At 52.0% G+C, this 19,018-nt stretch overlaps 1 protein-coding gene across 2 annotated transcripts in view; it reads left to right on the top strand.

Annotated features, from left to right (window-relative positions):
- SEZ6L (seizure related 6 homolog like) overlaps window positions 1-19,018 on the top strand; it is a 148,213-nt gene that overhangs the window by 108,323 nt on the left and 20,872 nt on the right. For both annotated transcript variants that reach the window (XM_044990549.1, XM_044990548.1), the window contains 4 exons: window positions 1,677-1,839; window positions 3,218-3,384; window positions 7,738-7,932; window positions 9,194-9,332. In XM_044990549.1, the coding sequence (XP_044846484.1) occupies window positions 1,677-1,839; window positions 3,218-3,384; window positions 7,738-7,932; window positions 9,194-9,332 (664 nt within the window). The remainder of the gene's footprint in view (window positions 1-1,676; window positions 1,840-3,217; window positions 3,385-7,737; window positions 7,933-9,193; window positions 9,333-19,018) is intronic.

Raw genomic sequence — 19,018 nt, 5'->3', positions numbered from 1 at the left:
TGTGGAACGGCTGGCACGGCACCAGCCATGCTGGGTTGTCGAGAATCCACAGTGCTGATTCCCTCTTGCTTTTTAGTGGCAAGTTGGAGGCATTTTCACTCTGCCTGGGGCCTGGTGACGAGGAAGGAGCCGCTCCCTGGACAGAAATGTCTGACTGGGGGCAGAACTGACCCACTGTTAGGCAAGTAACAAAAAGGAAATGGCGATTTAAAAAACAGAGAGAGAAAACAACAAGCAAAGCTCCGTTATCAAGTTGTTCCTGGGTTTCTCAGTACATATTAGATTGCCAGGGAAAGCAAGGCCCTGCACCACTAATCTACATACAGGCTCACCCCATGTTTCATTTGGCAAGAGTACAGAAGCACAGGGTCTGTACAAGCCAGTAATAAAAAGCCCCAGAGAGCCACCTGCCTTGGTTTATAACAAGACACAATAAGTGAATAAACAGACACTTATGGGGACAGTAATAATGAAATGGGCCTGATCCCATTTCTGCACTATCAGCAGCAGTCACAGTTCACCTGTTTTGCTCGGGGGGAGTAAAATTCCTCTTTGGACAGAAACCAGATGTGGCAAATCTCAGCCTCAAAGACAGATGTTTCAGCAAGTTACAGGCATGTGAAAGCAGAGAGTGCTAACAGTAACTGGCTAGCAGTCTGTGCAGTCACCGGTGTGATCAGCACCCAGTGGAATGAGATCCTTCTAGGGAGGTTGTATCTGTTCGCTCCTTTGCATGCGCCACAAGCTGCGTTCCGGGCACTTTTTGAGATGTCTTCTTGTCTGTCAGCTGCTTAATGTGCTGCTGGGCTGTCAGAATGGCTAGGTCTCATCGCCTTCCAGACTCAAGGAGGCACTGCCTCATCAGTGGCTTCTGGCGGAGGTAGAATGCAAATCCCCCGGGAGCCGATATATCTGCTCAGCTCATCTCAAAAAACTTTTCCTCCTGCCTCTACCACTCCTCTGCTTTAAGCTATTTCCAGTTGTGTTCAGAGCCACCCAGCTTGTGTGTGAGAATCACTCATGCAAAGCACAGCCTCCCTCACTACATTATACAGCCTCCCTCCTACATATTCCCTCTCCCATGCTTGCAGGGATTTCCCTGTCTCCACCATGCAGAGCTGCACACACCTGTACATTTGCAGTGCAGGATGGGGCAGTTTCAGTTGACATTGGGTTTGTGGGTCTACCCCTCGCTCCTAACTTTCCTTTCCCAAGTTAAGTGAACCTAAAATGTGAAAGAGAAACCCAGTGGAAAGCAGAGCATCCCCTGATCTGGGCTCAAACCCACACAAAGCCACGAGCTTCACATGGTTTGAACCTGCAGCTGCAATAGATCAACCTGGTGTCCCTCCAGCACAATGTGCCACGCTGGGAAGGAAATGCAAAACCAGGGAAGAGTTACATGCTTTGGGGATTCATAACAAGAGTAGATTCCGCTCTGAGTTATACTGGTGTAAATCCACTTCTTTGGAGTCAGTGGAGTCACTCCAGTTTACCCTGGTGCAGTTGAGAGTAGAATCTGCCCTGATTTGGCAGCCCATTTCTCGGGGAAGAGGCCCTTCTTCGCATACACTCATTTGTCAGTACAGAGCGCATGACCCGCTTTATGTGCCTGGGACCGAAGCTCTGAATGGCCGCGTGCTCCAGTCTCACCGTCTCTGTGCTTTCCTCGCCAGCACCCTGCGGCGGCACGGTGCATAATGCCACGATTGGACGAGTTCTCTCGCCGAGCTACCCCGGGAACCACAGCAACATGCACTGCGTGTGGACCATCACCGCTCCCCAGGGCCAGAAGCTGCACCTGCACTTTGAGAGGCTTCTGCTGAGTGAAAAGGACAGGTGAGGAGTCGCTCGCTCGCTCGCAGAGACGCAGGCATGCTGAGCCCAGAGCCCAGAAGCTGAGCCGACCTGTGCAGGCAGGTTAGCTTTGCCATTGCTGCCAGGGCTACTGCTGGCACTCAGGGGTGCCAGGTCTCAGCACCCTGCTCTTCCCACCCAATGGCATCAGAGTGAGGAAGACCTGGCAGCCTCCTACCCCATCCAGAGGAGGCTCAAGGGTCTCGCAAGGGGTTTTCCTCAGGACTGACTGGACAGTGTATTCCCTCACTCCAACCCAGTCACCTTTCAGACGGCCTGGGCCAGGCGTAGATCTCCCGTCTCCAGGGCGTGCCAGGAGCAGGACACTTTCCATCTCGTTACAGTGGGAGCCGGCGAGTTGGCTGGGGATTTCGATGGCCCTGGGTGGTGAAGTGTAATTCCCACACCAGGGGTTCAGACCTCTAGCGGGTCTCGTGTGCATGGGAGGGGGCAGGGAGCATCACCCGTTTGGGGATTTATTCGTAGGCCAGCACTCTCTAGGGCAAGCATCTCCAGTGTGCGGGGGCGGGGGCCGGGGAACTGGATCACCTGCAGATCGTCACAATGGTCCCTTCTGGCCTTAAACGTCTATGGTTACCCCCACCCACCATGTGATTTAGCATGGGGCCTGTATAATGACACTGGGTCTCATAATCAGTAGCCCAATCCACAAACTGCCCCCCGGCTCCCAAAAACCCCAAATGCCCATGGCTGTGTCTCACCCACAAATCACAGTCTGTTGGCATCATACCACAGAGCACACATTCATGGGGCTGATGTTTGTGTTTAAGTGGCTTTACAAATTCAGTCTGGGAACAGGCAATAAAGCCAGTTTATGGCTTGTAGTAAAAGCAGAGAATAAAGCACCTGTTTACTACAGGATAAAACAGACGTAGCCGCTTTGTGAATTGGTGTTTGCATCATTTCTTTCAAACGCTGCCCTCCGAATGCATGACCGAACGGGCCCCTGCCTGGGCGCAGAACGACTGGCCTGGCACCTGCCATGCTGGGTTGCTGAGAATCCACGGTGCTGAAAGGCAGAGACGTCGCTGCCTCCTGCTTCTCTACTTTCAGTGGCAAGTTGGAGGCATTTTCACTCTGCCAGGGGCCTGGTGAGGAGGAAGGAGCAGCTCCCTGGACAGAAACGTCTCACACTGTTGCCACATACACATTTCACCCTCTTCCTTCCTGTGCTTCCAGCTCCTCACTCTGATCCTGGGCTGGGCTGGTAAATGAACCGGGACAGGGGGGTGTGGAGTGAGCGATTACCAGCCTGTGCTGGCTCGGTCCCTGCCCAGGCAGAAAGGTGGCCAGCAGAGGAGACAAGCCTTTGCTAACATGCCGTGTCCTCTCTGAACAGAATGGTGGTGTACAGCGGAGAGACAAACCACTCAGCCGTCCTCTACGATTCCCTCCGGACAGAGAGCGTCCCCTTTGAAGGTGTGATCAGCGACGGCTCCGCCATCCGCATTGACTTCATGGCGGATGAGGCGAGGGCCACCACAGCTTTCAACATTCGATTTGAAGGTGACTCTCCCTTTAATTTTGGATCTGGCTGGTGGGTAGCAGCAGGCAGACACTAGCCAACGCTGCTTGTGCTCAGTGGAATCAGGCAATTAAGAGATGTACTGATTACAATTACTCTAGCAGGGGTTACCCTTCGTAGCAATAGGAAGCTACATGCCCCTGGCACCAAGAGAATCCAATAGCCACCCCGCCCCTTGTCCCTGCATTATTGGAGGCATCGATTGGAACCTGGTGCTGAGTCTGCCAGCAGATTGGTAGTCAACTCGCGAATATCTCTAGGCCAGTAGAGACAGGCCAGTGTCTGTCCATGCGGCTCCCATCAATTACAGAAGGAAAGTCGTGGCAGTTCCTATCCCCTCCCAGCCTGGCTGCTGCAAATGTGACAACTGCATAAGCCCAGCTGGGAGGATTTACCTCCTAGCTGCAAAGGTATCACTGGTGATTCGTGGTTGGCTGCAGCTTCTAGTTCTCCCCAAAGACCTGTTCCAGCGAACAGGAATCAAGGCAAAAGAAACGAGGGTTCATTTCTGCAGTACAGATGCCTGGGAAGTGGGGTTCTTTTCCCTTCATTGGCTGTGAGGGGCAATCAGACCAATGGCTACAAGCCAGAGAGCATTCCCCGACCCCAGGGGAGAGTCAAGCCAGAAATGTTAGTCTGACAGCAGGACGCTACTCCCTCCCCATGCTTCGGATTGACTTTGGTTTAGCTTTGAGCTGGACAAGTGACTTCTCCAGAGGTGAGCCCCGTTCCAGTTGCTGGGGTCCCACTGTCCAGAGGAATCAGGGAAAAGCCAGCCTGAACCCGGGATGGCAGGCAGCACTGCAGATACATTCTGCTAGACAGACACACCAGGCGCAGTCAGATTAGAGCAGTGGCAGTTTGAATCTACATTTTTTTAAAAGGTGGGGAGGGAATGGAGAAATCACAGTTCCTCCAATGTCATTGAAAACTGAAAATCAAACCTCCCATTTGTTCCCAGTTTCCCTTTTGCTTCCCCCTGCCCTGGCACCATCCGACATCAGAATCTATTTCCTTACTGAGGATGCAAAGACGCTGAACATTCAGTCTTCTGCTTTGTCCCCTAGTTCTGCAGGCACTTTAAATGTTTCCCTACAATCCCAGCTTTCCCAAACAGCTGTTTTATTTCATAGGCTTTTTTCCTTCAAAAGTTTTTGTGGGGTTTGGTGCCAAAGCTCCGTGGTGACTGTTAGAAGCAGTAATAATCCCACCCATGTCACTCACCTGGCTGCTATTTAAGTCCCACTTACCCCAGACCTAATCATCTGTGCTCAGAGTTAAGAGCAATTTCTTTACATTTGAAAAGTGCCATGATGCGTAATTAAACTACATTATACAAAGAGTGTCTGTGCTAACCACGAATAACCCCTGCTCACTTTAACTAAGAAGTGCACTGGAAGTACAGAGGGCCAGATCCTCAGCAACTGGTAAAATCAGGGAAGCTGCACTGACATCACCAGAACTGACTTCAGTGGCGCTATCCCTGTTTGCACGAGCTGGGGGTCTGGCCCTGCTCTCTATATTTCTCAGTTCAGTGACTGTCTAGCCAGCAGTTGGGGGTTCCAATAGACCAGATATGTCTGAGCCTTTGAGACTTAGCGCAATCTCCCTTCATCAGACCTGCTGTTGGTTCAATCCGTTCCTTCCTGCTCCCAGCTTTTGAAGACAGAATGGTGCAGCTCCCCTCCCTCGGGGTATGTGCAATAGGAAACCCGGATGGACAGCCCTACAGGAGCTCTGTCCAGCACTGCCACATTGCTGCCCGGGTTGGTCTGAGGAGCTGGGGGTGTTAAGAACCGGAGAGCACTAACTAGACATCACTGCAACGGGGGGCTGCCACCCGAGCGCCCCTCAGGGCCTGGACACCTCTGCTATCCCCTGCCTCGGTTTTCCCCTTCAGCAAACTCCGCCGTCGCTGTCAGCCAGGGCCAGTTCCAGCGTTTTTGCCGACCCAAGCGGCGAAAAAAAGAAAAAGAAAAAAAAGCCGCGATCGGCGGCACTTCGGCAGCAGCTCTGTCACTGCTGCTTTCTTCTTCGGCGGCTGGTCCTTCCCTCCGAGAGGGACTGAGGGACCCGCTGCCGAATTGCCACCGAAGAGCCGGACGTGCCGCCCCTTTCCATTGGCCGCCACAAGCAGATGCTTCCTGCACTGGTGCCTGGAGCCGGCCCGGCTGTCAGCCGCAGCCCTGCTTAGCATCTGGGGGGTTTCTTACATGCACAGAGTTCGCAGACAAACCCAAAAGCAATCTTCCAGCCAGGCTTACCCTGGGCATGGTCCTTCCTCCAGGACCTCGGCAAGAGACCCTCTTTCCATGCAGCTCCACTCTGCCAGTCCCTCACTGTAGGAGCCCCTCCCTGCAGCTTCCTGCTGCCTTTTACCCTGGGATCACCCTGATTCAACCCAGCTGGGGCCCCTCCTGTAACCAGGGCTGGCTTAGCCCCTGGGTCTCCAGTCCTGTTACAATCACCTAACACAATCCAGGACTCCCTGACTTAGAAGGCAGAGTAATAAAGTCAAAGTCATAAGCAGATTCTCCCGGAGAGGCTTTGTGTGGGCCAGAGGGCTGCGGATGGTGGAATAAGTCAGACGTGTCCAGGTGCATGGGTGGAGCAGAGTGAGCGTTACTGACAGGTTGGCTGGTGATCTGGCCAGGGTGGTCTAACCAGCACCCTCTAGCCCATAGAATAGGGCCGGGGGCCTCCAGCTTCATTGCACTGGACCCCCTTCGGACCACAAAAACTACTACCCGGCCCCAAGAGGGGGGACTGAAGCCTGAGCCGCTGCTCTGGGCAGGGGGCCTGTAACCTGAGCCCTGCTGCCCAGGATTGAGCCAAAGCCTGCGCCCCGGGTGGCGGGGCTTGGGCTTGGGTTTTTGCCCCGGGCCCCAGCCAGCCCTGGTGACCCCACTGAAATAGGGTCCCAGCCGACAGTTTGAGAGCCACTAGAATAGGGGCTGATGTGTTCCCCAGTTAAACTTCCTGTGCAGATCCACGCAACACAGCCCCTGGTGACTGCAGAAAATGCCTAACTTGGAACCTCTCCAAGATCACAGAGAAGTGATCTTACTCCAGCCATTTGCCTTCTGCCTGCGAAGTGTCATGGAGCAGGCCGAGCAGCTGTCAGTCTGACTGAGGAATGGCCTGCATTTGTGAACCAGTTAATATCCAAGAGCGTCTCCTTCGGAGAACGAGAGGTTCAGGGACATGCCAGGTGAATCCCAGGGAGCTCCAAGAGATTTGCCACAATTGTCATTTAAATACATGCTGCTGTCAGGATCAGTCTAAGACCTCGGGTCTCTGACCAGACTCAATAACATGCAATAATCCCAGGGAAGAAGATTGCTCAGTAAATATATAAACTGGCCGCGTGGCTTGTATATTATGGTTGATAATACACAAAGGAAGTGGGGCTTGGCTAAGCCTTAAAAGCTCAGAGCAGATAAACCATTGTTAATCCTAATTGCCTGTAAATAAGCTAGGGAACAGGGCTGCAGCATCCCCGTACAGGAGCCCAGTTCAGCAGTGGCCACGCTGCGAAGCAGATGCCAGGCGCCGGCAGTTTGGGAAGGGTTTCTAGAGGAACGCTTGCCCAGCAGGTGCCACATCAGCCCCGAGCTCTTCTTCTAGTAACATGTTAAGTGATAAAAACGTCCAGACCAGCCCTGACTAGAACCTGCTCAGTTACAGTCAATTGACAGCTTTCAATTTCGGCTTCCGCAGCTTGTTTCCCAGCTCACAGTCACTGGGCACTAGCTCTGTTTGCTCAGCGCTGGCTGGGGATTGGGCTGCCCGGGGGACCTTGAACCAGAATTGCCACCCTCGATGTAAAACAGATGTGACTGGAATGGAATTTATTCGACAGGCAGATTTCTCCCTCCCACATGCCCCCGCGCATGGCACAGTGCCGGGGAGCCCAATGGCATTCCAGAGCGTGGCACAAGCTACACTGGCATCCAGACTGTGCCAGGCTCACTGCTGCTGGGACATACCAGTCCTGACCTCCGGTGAGGCCCTGCCAGGGAGATAAGCACTGACTCGGGCTGGTTCTTATTCTTCCTAGAGCAGCTCACTGCTCCCTAGCGCTACCACAGAGAGGTTAAGTAACACTGGTCTGTACAATGGATAACAGCCTACTACTGCTAATGGACTTACCCCTTTAGCTCAGCTAGTGCTTTGGAGCTGATGGCCCAGAGTGCAGACTCTGTTGATTACCTGTGGTGAGAGTTGTTACAGTTGCACAAAAACTAGAAAAGGAGACAGTGACAGGTGCTGTCTCCTCCCCAGAGCAGGGTCTGTGCTGCGCCTGTCAAATTAACATGGTGTTTCTCCTCAAGCTTTCGAGCGAGGTCATTGTTATGAACCCTACATTCAAAATGGGAATTTTACCACCTCCGATCCTACCTACAACCTGGGAACGATGGTGGAGTTCACTTGTGACCCTGGCCATTCCCTGGAGCAGGGACCTGCCATAATCGAGTGTATCAACGTCAGGGACCCCTACTGGAATGACACCGAGCCACTGTGCAGAGGTCAGTTACCCGCAGCCAGCTGGGGTCGCAATGCCTTGCGCTGGTACTGCACGTAGGAGAACATGCAAAAATAAAACTCGCCAAAGTTAGTGACCGCGCTGCCAGAGAAAGCGACTGCATGTGAGTGAGGATAACGTAGCCAAGTTCAGGCATATATCTGTGAGCCCTTGCACAGCCTTCAGAGACAGGACAGCAAATGCAGAGAGGGCCTTAGCCTCCATGGGGCCTGTTGACTGCACTGGAAGAGTGGGGGGCTTGACCTTTCTCAAAGTCGGCTGCCAGAGCTCCCCCTGTGCCAGGCAGAGCTCCCACCGCGCTGCAGGCAGCATTCCCTCAGCCCCCAGGACTGCTGCTGCACATTGAGTGGATGTTTTCAGAGAACTATCCACAATGACTCCAAGATCTCTTTCCTGAGTGGGGTCTAAATGAGCTGCTACCACTCAAGAAAGATCTTGGAGTCATTGTGGACAGTTCTCTGAAAACATCCACTCAGTGTGCAGCGGCGTCAAAAAAGTGAACAGAATGTTGGGAATCATTCAGGGAGAGACAGATAATAGAACAGAAAATATCATATTGCCTCTCTATAAATCCATGGTAGGCCCACATCTTGAATACTGAGTGCAGATGTGGTCGCCTCAGCTCAAAAAAGATATATTGGAATTGGAAAAGGTGCAGAAAAGGGCAACAAAAATTATTAGGGTATGGAACAGCTTTCGTATGAGGAGAGATTAATAAGACTGGGACTTTTCAGCTTGGAAAAGAGACTAATAAGGGGGGATATGAGAGAGGTCTATAAAATCACGACTGGTGTGGAGAAAGTACATAAGGAAGCATTATTTACTCCTTCTCATAACACCAGAACTAGGGGTCACCATATGAAATTAATAGGCAGCAGGTTTAAAACAAACAAAAGGAAGTATTTTTTTCACACAACGCACAGTCGACCTGTGGAACTCCTTGCCAGAGGATGTTGTGAAGGCCAAGACCATAACAGGGCTCAAAAAAGAACTAGAGAAATTCATGGAGGATAGGTCCATCAATGGCTATTAGCCGGGATGGTGTCCCCAGCCTCTGTTTGCCAGAAGCTGGGAATGGGCGATAGGGGATGGATCACTTGATGATTCCCTGTTCTGTTCATTCCCTCTGGGGCACCTGGCATTGGCCACTGTCGGCAGACAGAATACTGGGCTAGCTGGACCTTTGGTCTGACTCAGTCTGGCCGTTCTTATGAGTCACCTCTCGCTGTCTCTCGCTATTTCAGCAATGTGTGGAGGGGAGCTCTCTGCCATGGCAGGAGTCATCCTGTCCCCCAACTGGCCAGAGCCCTATGCTGAGGGAGAGGACTGCATCTGGAGGGTCCACGTTGGGGAGGAAAAGCGGCTTTTCCTGGACATCCAGCTGTGAGTACTTCGCAGGAGCCTGACCCGGGCGGGGCTGATCCCTTTCCTCCAGCAGCTGGTTTATCATGTGTGATTGCTCTGCTGACCCCAGAAATTGTTACAAGGCCCTGGGTGTGTTTGTGGGAAGTGCTGCCCTTTGCTGTGCTTAGACCTCGGCAGGAGGGCTACGCACAAAGTGACCACAGATAGCACTTACTGTGCCAAGACCGGCTACCTACTAGCTGCCTCCGTCACAGAGCAAAGCAAGTCTGTGTCCCAAAAGTTCTAATCCTGCTTCTGTCTCTGAAACTGCTGGTCATCCTCAGCAAGTCACTGAACCTCTGTGCCTTGGTTTCCCCACCCATCTGAGGGATTGGGACATTAATGGGAGCAATATGAATAATGCCATAATTTTAGATGCAGATCAGACAGGGACAATGATCTCCCCGGCCAGGCAGAGGTGCTAAAAAGACTAGAGATTGCAAAGCATTTTGAAGATGAAAAATATTACACAAGTGTCATTTGATTTATAACCCTAGATCGCATCCCGTGGAAATCTGCTGGACCCATGGATGAAGGTTCTTAGCACAGATTCTGCCTCCTTTTGCAGAATCTCAGTTTTAAACAGTGAAGCTTGCTGGCCCATGGCAATGTGGTGCCACTCGATCTGCAGCATGGCACTCGTGTGTCTGCTCTAGATCATGTGGGTGAGCGAGAAAGCCCCTCAAGGGAGGTGTGTGCTCCCTGGCCCTGGCAAAGGGCTACCCCAGCATGCATAGGGAGAAGCCAGATGAAACTCCTGCTGCTGTGGGGTTCTCTAAGGCGCAGAAATCTCCATCCGCCACCCAGCCTCGCCCTCTCTGAAACATTCTCTTTCAGTGCCAGCCCCAGCTGGGCTCTGGATGGGACCCTACTGGCTGGCTCTGGCCTAGGCTCTCCTTCTTGGCTGGGTTCTTTTAAGCTCTTTTCACTAGCACAGCATGAAATCCTCTGTGACGCACTCTGGGCTCCCTGCTCCGGTAACGAGGAGGGCTGCTCCAGAAGGGAAACGTGCTCTTCTCATCATTTCACTAGCTAATGGTTCTTGAGATGGCTGTTGTGCTTGCAAGTCCTACTGCTGGAGGGAGCAATACCAGGCCTGCATGAGATCAGCCTCAGCAAGGAATCATTTTGGCAGGGATCAGCTCCATAGCTAGTTGAAAATCAGGTACTGGATCGTATTCCAGCCCAGCTCTGCAGTGCCATTACCCTGCAGAAAAGCATTTACCGACTCCCCCGCGGCTCACTGACATTCAGACAGTGTCCAAAAGAACCGTGCAACAGTCTCAGCTTGAGGGCCTGGCAGAGCCAACAGAACACGCTGCTTTCAGGGAGCATCCCAGACTCCAGAGCGTCTGGGCTTTTTGCTGCTAATGAACCAGTCTAGAGGATGCTCAGAAAAGGGCTCCGGAGCAGGCAGAATGCTGTTTTGTGATGACCTCGCTGCCAGCTCTGCAGCTCGTGCAGTCTTGGATAGCAAGGGAACTTGCTGTCCACAGATGGAATAGCTGCAGTTTAAAATAGCCTTCTAGGGGCCTGGCCTTGTGCTCTGTACAACTCAGCCCCTATCAGAAGGAGCAAAGTATCCCACGCTCACGTCCACGGCAATGTTCTAGGAGCTGACGCCAGTGCTCTAGGCGAGCTGGGCTACAGGCAGAGCCCACTGTCACTGCAGTAATTAGCTGGGTCTATGCGTCAGACTCCAAAGCAAGGTCTCAAACTCTCCGCCTGGGCCTCAGACTTTCCTGTGTTGCAAGGCTGGCTGTACAGGAAATGGCAGGTACTTGGCTGCAGGCTCTCGTGCACCGGGGTTTTCTCGGTCATTGCTGGCACACAGTGTATTGCAGTTAGAAGGGGGTTTGGGCCTGTGCAGCCCTGAGAGCAGAGGCAGGTTGGCTGGGAAGCTGAGGAATGAGGAGGAATTTTCTTGCTGTCCTTTCTCCCTTTGAAACTATTAAACGCTGGTGGAATTTAAGACGTCATCATTCCCCACATTACCAGCAGTAAAAGTCTGCTTTCCGAAGTGTGGCTGCAACCCCAGAGAAGGCTGATGGGCCCATTCTGTGACATCCTTTCAGGCATGGCCTGGATCATTACTGGCCCAGAACACCCATGGGTGAGACAGTTTGAAACTATATGCAGGTGTTTGGGTGTATCTGTCGCTAATCAAAATTCAGAGCAAATAAACACAAGACGCCACTCCCAAGCAATGCCCTCTGCAACTTTGGTTCTGCAAAAAAACATGCCGAGAACAGCCATAAACACTGAGAACATCCACAAACACTTCACCAGCTGCTGTTCCCTGGTCGGTTTCATTAGCCTTTTAATTCCTACTTCAATGCTTTTGGAACAGATTTGAGAACCTGGAAACAACTGCGGTAAAAATGGACTGTTAGGGCAGATGTTGTATTTACAAGGGCTTAGATAGCTTCAGAGCGAGTGACCCTTCCGTAGGCATGAGGTGCAGAGGGGCTGCAAAGGGCAGCGTGTAAACACAGCATCCTCCTCTCACCTGGTACTTTTAACTCAGTCAAGTGTCCAGCAGATGGAGACACGCAATAAATAATGACTTACCTACACTCTGGTAATCATGCAAGTGAGAGCCAATCGCAATTTCCCTGTAGTATTGATAGGAACACGGGATTCGTATAGCAAAAGGGGCCCATTGCCTATCCAGTGTGATCCCCTGTCTCCCTGACGCTATGCCTGATGCTTTGCAGGAGGGCAAAAACTCCTGATGCTCCTGTCTGGATATGTAACACCTCACATAAGGCAAAGCCACTTCTTCTTCACTGTGGTGACCTGCTAATGCTCTAAGATGTACTCAGAGCTCCCCTTGCGTTCTGCAAACACTCCATCATGGCCATAACATTGGGCAGCAGGGGAGAACCTACTGGATGGTTCCTGGGAGCAGAGGGAGACTGACACAGGTTGCAAAGCAGGTGGGCGGAGTGTCCCTTTCACAAGCCTTGTCCTCGACAAACATGACTCATTTCAGGTCACAAATTGCACTTGACCTCCTGCTTTCTCTGTCATTCAGTTGCTCAATGGTCTACTCTAGACTGTGAGAAAGTGTGACTGGGCGGGATGTCTTTGTATGTGCCTGTTCTGCAAGTCGTTCCTTGGCTCTGTGCATGTCTCACTTGGTCACTTAGCTCAGAGGCAACCAAGACTTTGGTGGGAACTTAACAGAGGAAAAAGAGAAGAAGCTTGGTTTTGAAAAAGACTGAAGTGAGACTATGTAATAGAACATCTCACCCAGACACGCATGTACATACCCATTGCAAGTGTGTTTATTGTGTGGAGAGTGGGCCGGTTCTGTCTGGCTTTCTGCAAAGCTGCTTCCAGATTTAGAAGCCTGCGTGGCCGTTCAGTGATATAATGATCCCTTCCATCCTGTTTGCAAACAGCTTTTACTTCTCTTTCAGGTGGATCCAAGAAGTGTTCCCCAAAACAGGGGGAAGGTTTTATTAAAGACAAATGAGCTGGGGACTGAAGCCGGTCTCTGCCATGAATGAACCCCCTGCTAACACATGCTTGTCCAGGGCAGTCCAAAGCTACAAACTAACTCGCATTATTTCCTGTATTCTTCTGGCCCAGTGTGCTCTGAGGCTCACCGCCGGCCCTGACCCTCAGACATGTCGTTTTATGGAAGCCCAAGTTAGCAGGGCTGCAGTCACTGGCACTCTCGCCTGTGGCTGTAGTTAAACTCCAGGACATTCTCTTTGAATGGGAACTTGATGAGGTCCAGGCAATAGAAACAGCATAATTCCATGGCACCTAATATTTTCTCAAGGTGCTTATTGTCTAGGTAGGACACTTCCGAGAACTTTGTGTAACTTTGAGAGACAGAGCACAGCTTACAGCCTACAAACAGCATCCAGTCTACACAGCTCCCCACCCCATGGCTGCCCCAGCTGGTGAGGGCATAGTGCCACATGCCTCTCGGGAATGCTCAGCACAGCTCCAGCTCTGTAAGGAATTGTGTTTGATGCTTTAAAAACCACCGAGTACAAGCCCCTGAACTGTGGTGTGGCTGCCACTCGATCACTCATCTGACAGAGCAAACAAAACAGTGTTGTGTGCATGCACACTTCAGCAGAGCGCAACACATCTCAGTCAGCAAACAAGCGCATGTGCCAATAACTACATCAATTTCCAGGCTCAGTACAGAGCTCTGGACTAGAAACTGGGTGCCCAGCATTTCTAGATGAGAGCTCTGCTGTTAAGCTAAGTGCCAGGACAGACTCACACTCATCACACTGCCTGCAAATCCTTTGGCCTGTTTCACAGCTGTCAGAGCAAGTGGTGTCAGAATCACTGGATTCAGAGTGGTAGCCGTATTAGTCTGTATCAGCAAAAAGAACGGGGAGTACTTGTGGCACCTTAGAGACTAACACATTTATTTAAGCATAAGCTTTTGTGGGCTAAAACCCACTTCATCGGATGAATGGAGTGGAAAATACAGTAGTAACATATATACTGTATACACAGAGAACATGAAAAAATGGGTGTTGCCATACTAACTATAACGAGAGTAATCAGTTAAGGTGGGCTATTACCAGCAGGAGAAAAAAAACTTTTGTAGTGATAATCAGGATGGCCCATTTCCAACAGTTGACAAGAAGGTGTGAGTAACAGTAGGGGGAAAATGGCATGGGGAAATAGGTTTTATTTTGTGTAATGACCCATCCACTCCCAGTTTTATTCAAGCCTAATTTAATGGTGTCCAGTTTGCAAATTAATTCCAATTCTTCAGTTTTCGTTGGAGTCTGTTTTTGAAGTTTTTTTGTTGGAGTATTGACTGTGAGGTCTGTAATCGAGTGGCCAGGGAGATTGAAGTGTTCTCCGACTGGTTTTTGAATGTTATAATTCTTGACGTCTGATTTGTGTCCATTTATTCTTTTGCATAGAGACTGTCCAGTTTGGCCAGTGTACATGGCAGAGGGGCATTGCTGGCACATGATGGCATATATCACATTGGTAGATGTGCAGGTGAACGAGCCCCTCATGGCGTGGCTGATGTGATTAGGTCCTACGATGGTGTCCCCTGAATAGATATGTGGACAGAGTTGGCACCGGGCTTTGTTGCAGGGACTGGTTCCTGGGTTAGTGTGTCTGTTGTGTAGTGTGTGGTTGCTGGAGGTGCCCAATGTTTGCCCTCCGTGCATGAACCTCAGCGTGCGGGGGAGTTCGCTTGCCTTGTGCACCATTGTTACGGGGATTGTTTCTGGGGCTGAATACACCCAAGAGAGGCAAGCATTGATGTGCCTTTCTTTGTCAGGAAATCGTCACAGCGGGACCCTCTCGGCTCGGTTTGAGGCATGGAAGCCCGGAGCAAATCTGGCTTGTGCGTGAAGCAGAAGATTGGGAAGACAGGGTTTCATGGGGAGGCATCAGAGGGATTTTTCTGCTTTTCCTGCCTGGCTTAATGTCGTTGCTGGGTTTGCTTGGCCTGTTAAGAGCTGCTCAGGCAGGAGGCCATTTGTAATGTAACCGCAGCTTTGCTAGAACTACCCACTGATGAGCCATACACCCTGATGGCTGTGCCACTGGGTGGCGCTCTTTGTACATGCTGTGACACACACACACACACACACACATGCTCTGGATGGGCTCCGACCTTGAGAGGACACGCAGAACAGAGCAGGGAGGCAGGCGGCCTCAGAGCCAGGGAAAGCAGCTACTGTCACCCGTGTGGCCCAGTTACAGTTAGTGGGGCCTGGCTGCTAGTGTCCGGCAGTGGACTAGTTTTAGTGCTGGTCACTCACGAGTGTGCATGTCACAGAATCATACAAACACAGAATATCAGGGTTGGGAGGGACCTCCAGAGGTATCTCGTCAGGAGGGCTGCACGCTGCTTTGTCAAGGGGACGCTGTCTCAGGTGGGTCCCTAGGCCCTTTCACTAACACGGCTGCTCCCCTGGTCTCTCTCCATCAGTGCGCGTGGAGACCGGTCCGGAATTTCCCCTCACAAGTTATTTCCCCCACAGCCGCCATGCGCTGCAGACAGAGCGCATGTGGGCACCTGGCACCATCTCAGGCTGCACGCTACCAGAATAACCTTGCCACAGACAGGGCTGTGACTCCGCCTTCACAGCTGCTGGGAGGGCGAGGAAGGACCACAAGCCGTAGTCACCTCTGAGGCAAAAGGCCCATCCCATCACCTAGCTGTCGCTTGCCCACAGGGGTAGCTATGGAGCTAAAAACAAGGAAAATTAATAATGAGAGAAACCTCCACCTGGGCTGGAGATGTGAGTGGGGGCGGACGGACCCAAAGGAGAAATTGTCGTTGGAGGAGCTGTTGAAATGATGGAACTGGGAAAGGTACCAGAGGATGGAAGGAAGGATAAAATCCTCTCCTCCTCTGTCCTCCCTACGCTCAGCTGTGGTAACCAGCTCCAGTTCCCTTGTCCTGGATTTTCTTTCTTTTGTGGGTTCAAGACGTCTGCATGAAATGCATCCACTCTCCTGCCTGATTCCATCAGACCCACTGTGTGCTGAGGATTGGATTCCAGGGCCACCTGAGACCAGAGACGTGAAGTAGGATTGGCCCCCCGCTGCCTCATGCAGCGCACATACAAGCTGGCAGCCTCAGTGCACGTTCAGGGACTAGCCAGTAAGACAAGATTCCTCTGAAAGCTGCCTGTGCTGAGAGCCACTGCCATGGGGATACTGCCAGTGCGGAGGGAAGCTCTTGTGATGCTCTTTGGGGATTCCCAGAGACGATGCCAAAGAACATCAAGTACCAGTTTAGAGTCAAAACAGCTTTAAAGCTTTCAGTGAAAACCCGAAGGAAGGGCGTTGTGGGGGCTGGGGCTGGGGCGGGGCAGAACTGGAGGCCAGACAATTTGAAGGAATCAAACACAAGTGTCACTGTGACAATGGGGTTTGCTGGAAAGCAGAGATTTGCCCCAGGTGCCAGCGTTCTGCTGGGCTTGGCTGGATAGCTTCCACCAAGAACCTTACTCAGACATTTGCATTTGCATCTCGAAGCAAAGCCGCCCTAGGCTGGGGTGGGCATGCGGCAGGTGCCCCAGCTGAGTGGCAGCAGCGATGGGATACTGCCTGCAGAGGGCAAGAGAAAGCGTAGTAAAACCAGGGCACTCCCCAGCAGGGGCAGCTTCCCTCTGCCCAATGTGCCTGTGCGGGGGATGTGGGCACTGCCATGTCCTGACCCTGCCTGGGCAGTGGTGGCAGAGGCTCATGACTGATTGGCACCTGGAAGCCGAAGTCCCTCTCCTCTCCCCTGCCTCCAGGGCAAACGGGTGGGGGAGGAAGGGAGCGCAGCTGTATCTGGGGATGAACAGAGACAGCTCGTCTCCCAAGCTGTCAGCCCAGGGCTGTGAAATCTCCCGCCAGGGCCAGCCTGTGAGACGCACTAAGTGACAAATCAACCCAGAAGAAACTGATAAATAAACAACACCTTCTGCCATGCTGTCATGCTCGGATCAGTACCAAGCAATTCTAGCTCTCCTCCTCGAGGCAGCCGGCTCTCTTCAGAGAGACACGCCCTGCTGTGCCCGGCTGGTGTTTTCACCAGGACTTCGCTTTTCCAGCTCCCATCTTTGGAACTGGTTCCCCAGGCACATGCAAGCCCTGAACCAGAAATGGAAGCTGCTGCTGCAAATGCCTAGTGGGTCTGTCCAGCTGGTGCCAGTTTTAAATGCCCAGCTATGGCTTAATAGTTTGCTAAGCCATTCGCGATGCTCTTTGGGAACTCATGGAGCACGGGAGAAAGCCCAGAGGACTGGAAAGGGGCGAGTATAGCACCGCTCTATGAAAAGGGGAGGAAGGACAACCCAGGGAATTGCAGATGAATCCGCTTCACTTCGGTACCAGAAAGATAATGGAGCAAACAAGGGCTTTATAAGCACCAAGCAGATAATAGGTGATAAATAACAGTCAACAGGGATTTGTCAAGAACAGATTGTTCAAACCAGCCTAACATCCTTCTTTGCCGGGATAACAAGCCTGGTGGGCAGTGCGGAAGGAGGCCATGTGCTGTCTCTTGACTTTAGTAAGTCTCACAGCATGGAAACCTCCAGGGACTGGGGTGCCCACGAGGAGGCGGTTGTAGGGCCTCCCTCAGCGTGGTGTGTTCCTCGGATCTCCCCTGCAATCCCAGACCCTGCATCCCACAGACAGCAGCTCCCCTTTGACCCGTCCAGAGCAGCACTCGATTAGCAGAGACATTGAGAGGCCAAGGAACCCTGCTGTCTGCTGTGTTCCCTGGTCCTCCTGCGCTCAGGTGCCCGAGGTGCTGGGCTCTCTTTTGGGAGGGCTTGGCAGGCTTGGTGTGGGCCTCCCTTGCGGGTAGTGTGACTGGCTTCCTGGCTACAGACACACACATCCCTTGTTAACCTGAAGACAGGATGGCCAGTTATACTGGGTTGACTGCTGTGTGATAAGCCATGAGGAGAGCCAGACCAGCAAAGGACCTTCAGAGAGAGCTTGCAAGGATGAAGGTGCGACCCTGAGCATAGCCAGGTGACCTATTGTTCTCTGCAAAGGAGTCTGCGGAATTTGAATTTCTCCTAGTTGGTCACAGAGTGACATTCATAACAGATTTCTCACCCTCCAAGAGCGTTCCCCCCCCCCCCCCCACACACACACACACACTCCGTCGATTTCAGTCTCTGGGAGAGCAGTGCACTCTGCTGGCAAGGAAAAGCTAAACACTGGACTGAGCTGGCCAAAAGGTTTGTTTGGATGCAGCGAAGTGCCCTGTCTGTGCAAAGCCAAGTGGGGGCCTTTGCCTGAGAAAAGCCAGGCTGCTGATCCCGGGAGTGCTCACGCACCCACTGCAGAATGTGCTCATTCAGCGAGAGTTTTCACACTTGGTTACCTCAGCCATTTTATCTGTAAAACATGAGGGAGAAATGATCAAATGTATCTTTGCCAATGGAACCCTGTCGGCTGGACTTCACTCAGGAATTCAGCCCCAGCCTCCCAAAGGGCTGCATGAAATTGCTTGAACTGGGTCTCCCGCCACTCATAATCCCGAGCTGGAGAAGCTTCACACCAGTTGTGAAGTGCTGGGATGCATCAGACACAGAATTAACATGCCCCCCACACAGCTGTGATCTCTGTAGTGAAGAATGATCAAGTTGTGCGGTTTTGGCGGGCTGTGAGTTTGCCAATGGCCAGTCACTCCAAGCCGTTTCAGGCACTGAGGCAAATATCGCTGGTAGGAGACAAATAACAGTTCAGCTTGTTTTTAAACCCTCTTTTGACTTTTGTTGTTAGTTTTGCATCATTTCATGTCCACTACATGCCACATGTACCATAGGCCAGTACCCCATGAGCCAAGCAGATTCTGTGACTGTTCTGTCTCTCTGCGGAGTGGTTGTAGCTGGGTCTGTCCCAGGATATTAGAGAGACAAGGTGGGGGAGGTGATAGCTTTCATTGGACCAGCTTCCGTTGGTGAGAGAGACACGCTTCTGAACTACGCTGCTGATATCCTAATATGGGCCTACTACAAATATTTCTCCCACCAGCCCTGACAGCCCCTCTTTTGTCCTGGGGGGCATGTGCTCTCCAAGGGGACAGGGAGGAAAGTCTGGCCAAGCTATGGTTTTCTCACAGCCCTGAGATGGAGGCACCCTGTTTGGCAAATGACTGTCTGTCAATGAACTTGTCTAGAGACACAGAGACTTTGCCACTG

Source organism: Mauremys mutica, chromosome 16 (assembly GCF_020497125.1).
Source record: "Mauremys mutica isolate MM-2020 ecotype Southern chromosome 16, ASM2049712v1, whole genome shotgun sequence".
NCBI lineage: Eukaryota > Metazoa > Chordata > Testudines > Geoemydidae > Mauremys > Mauremys mutica.
The sequence above is the reverse complement of the archived record's forward strand: the minus strand, read 5'-3'. Positions and strand labels throughout refer to the sequence as shown.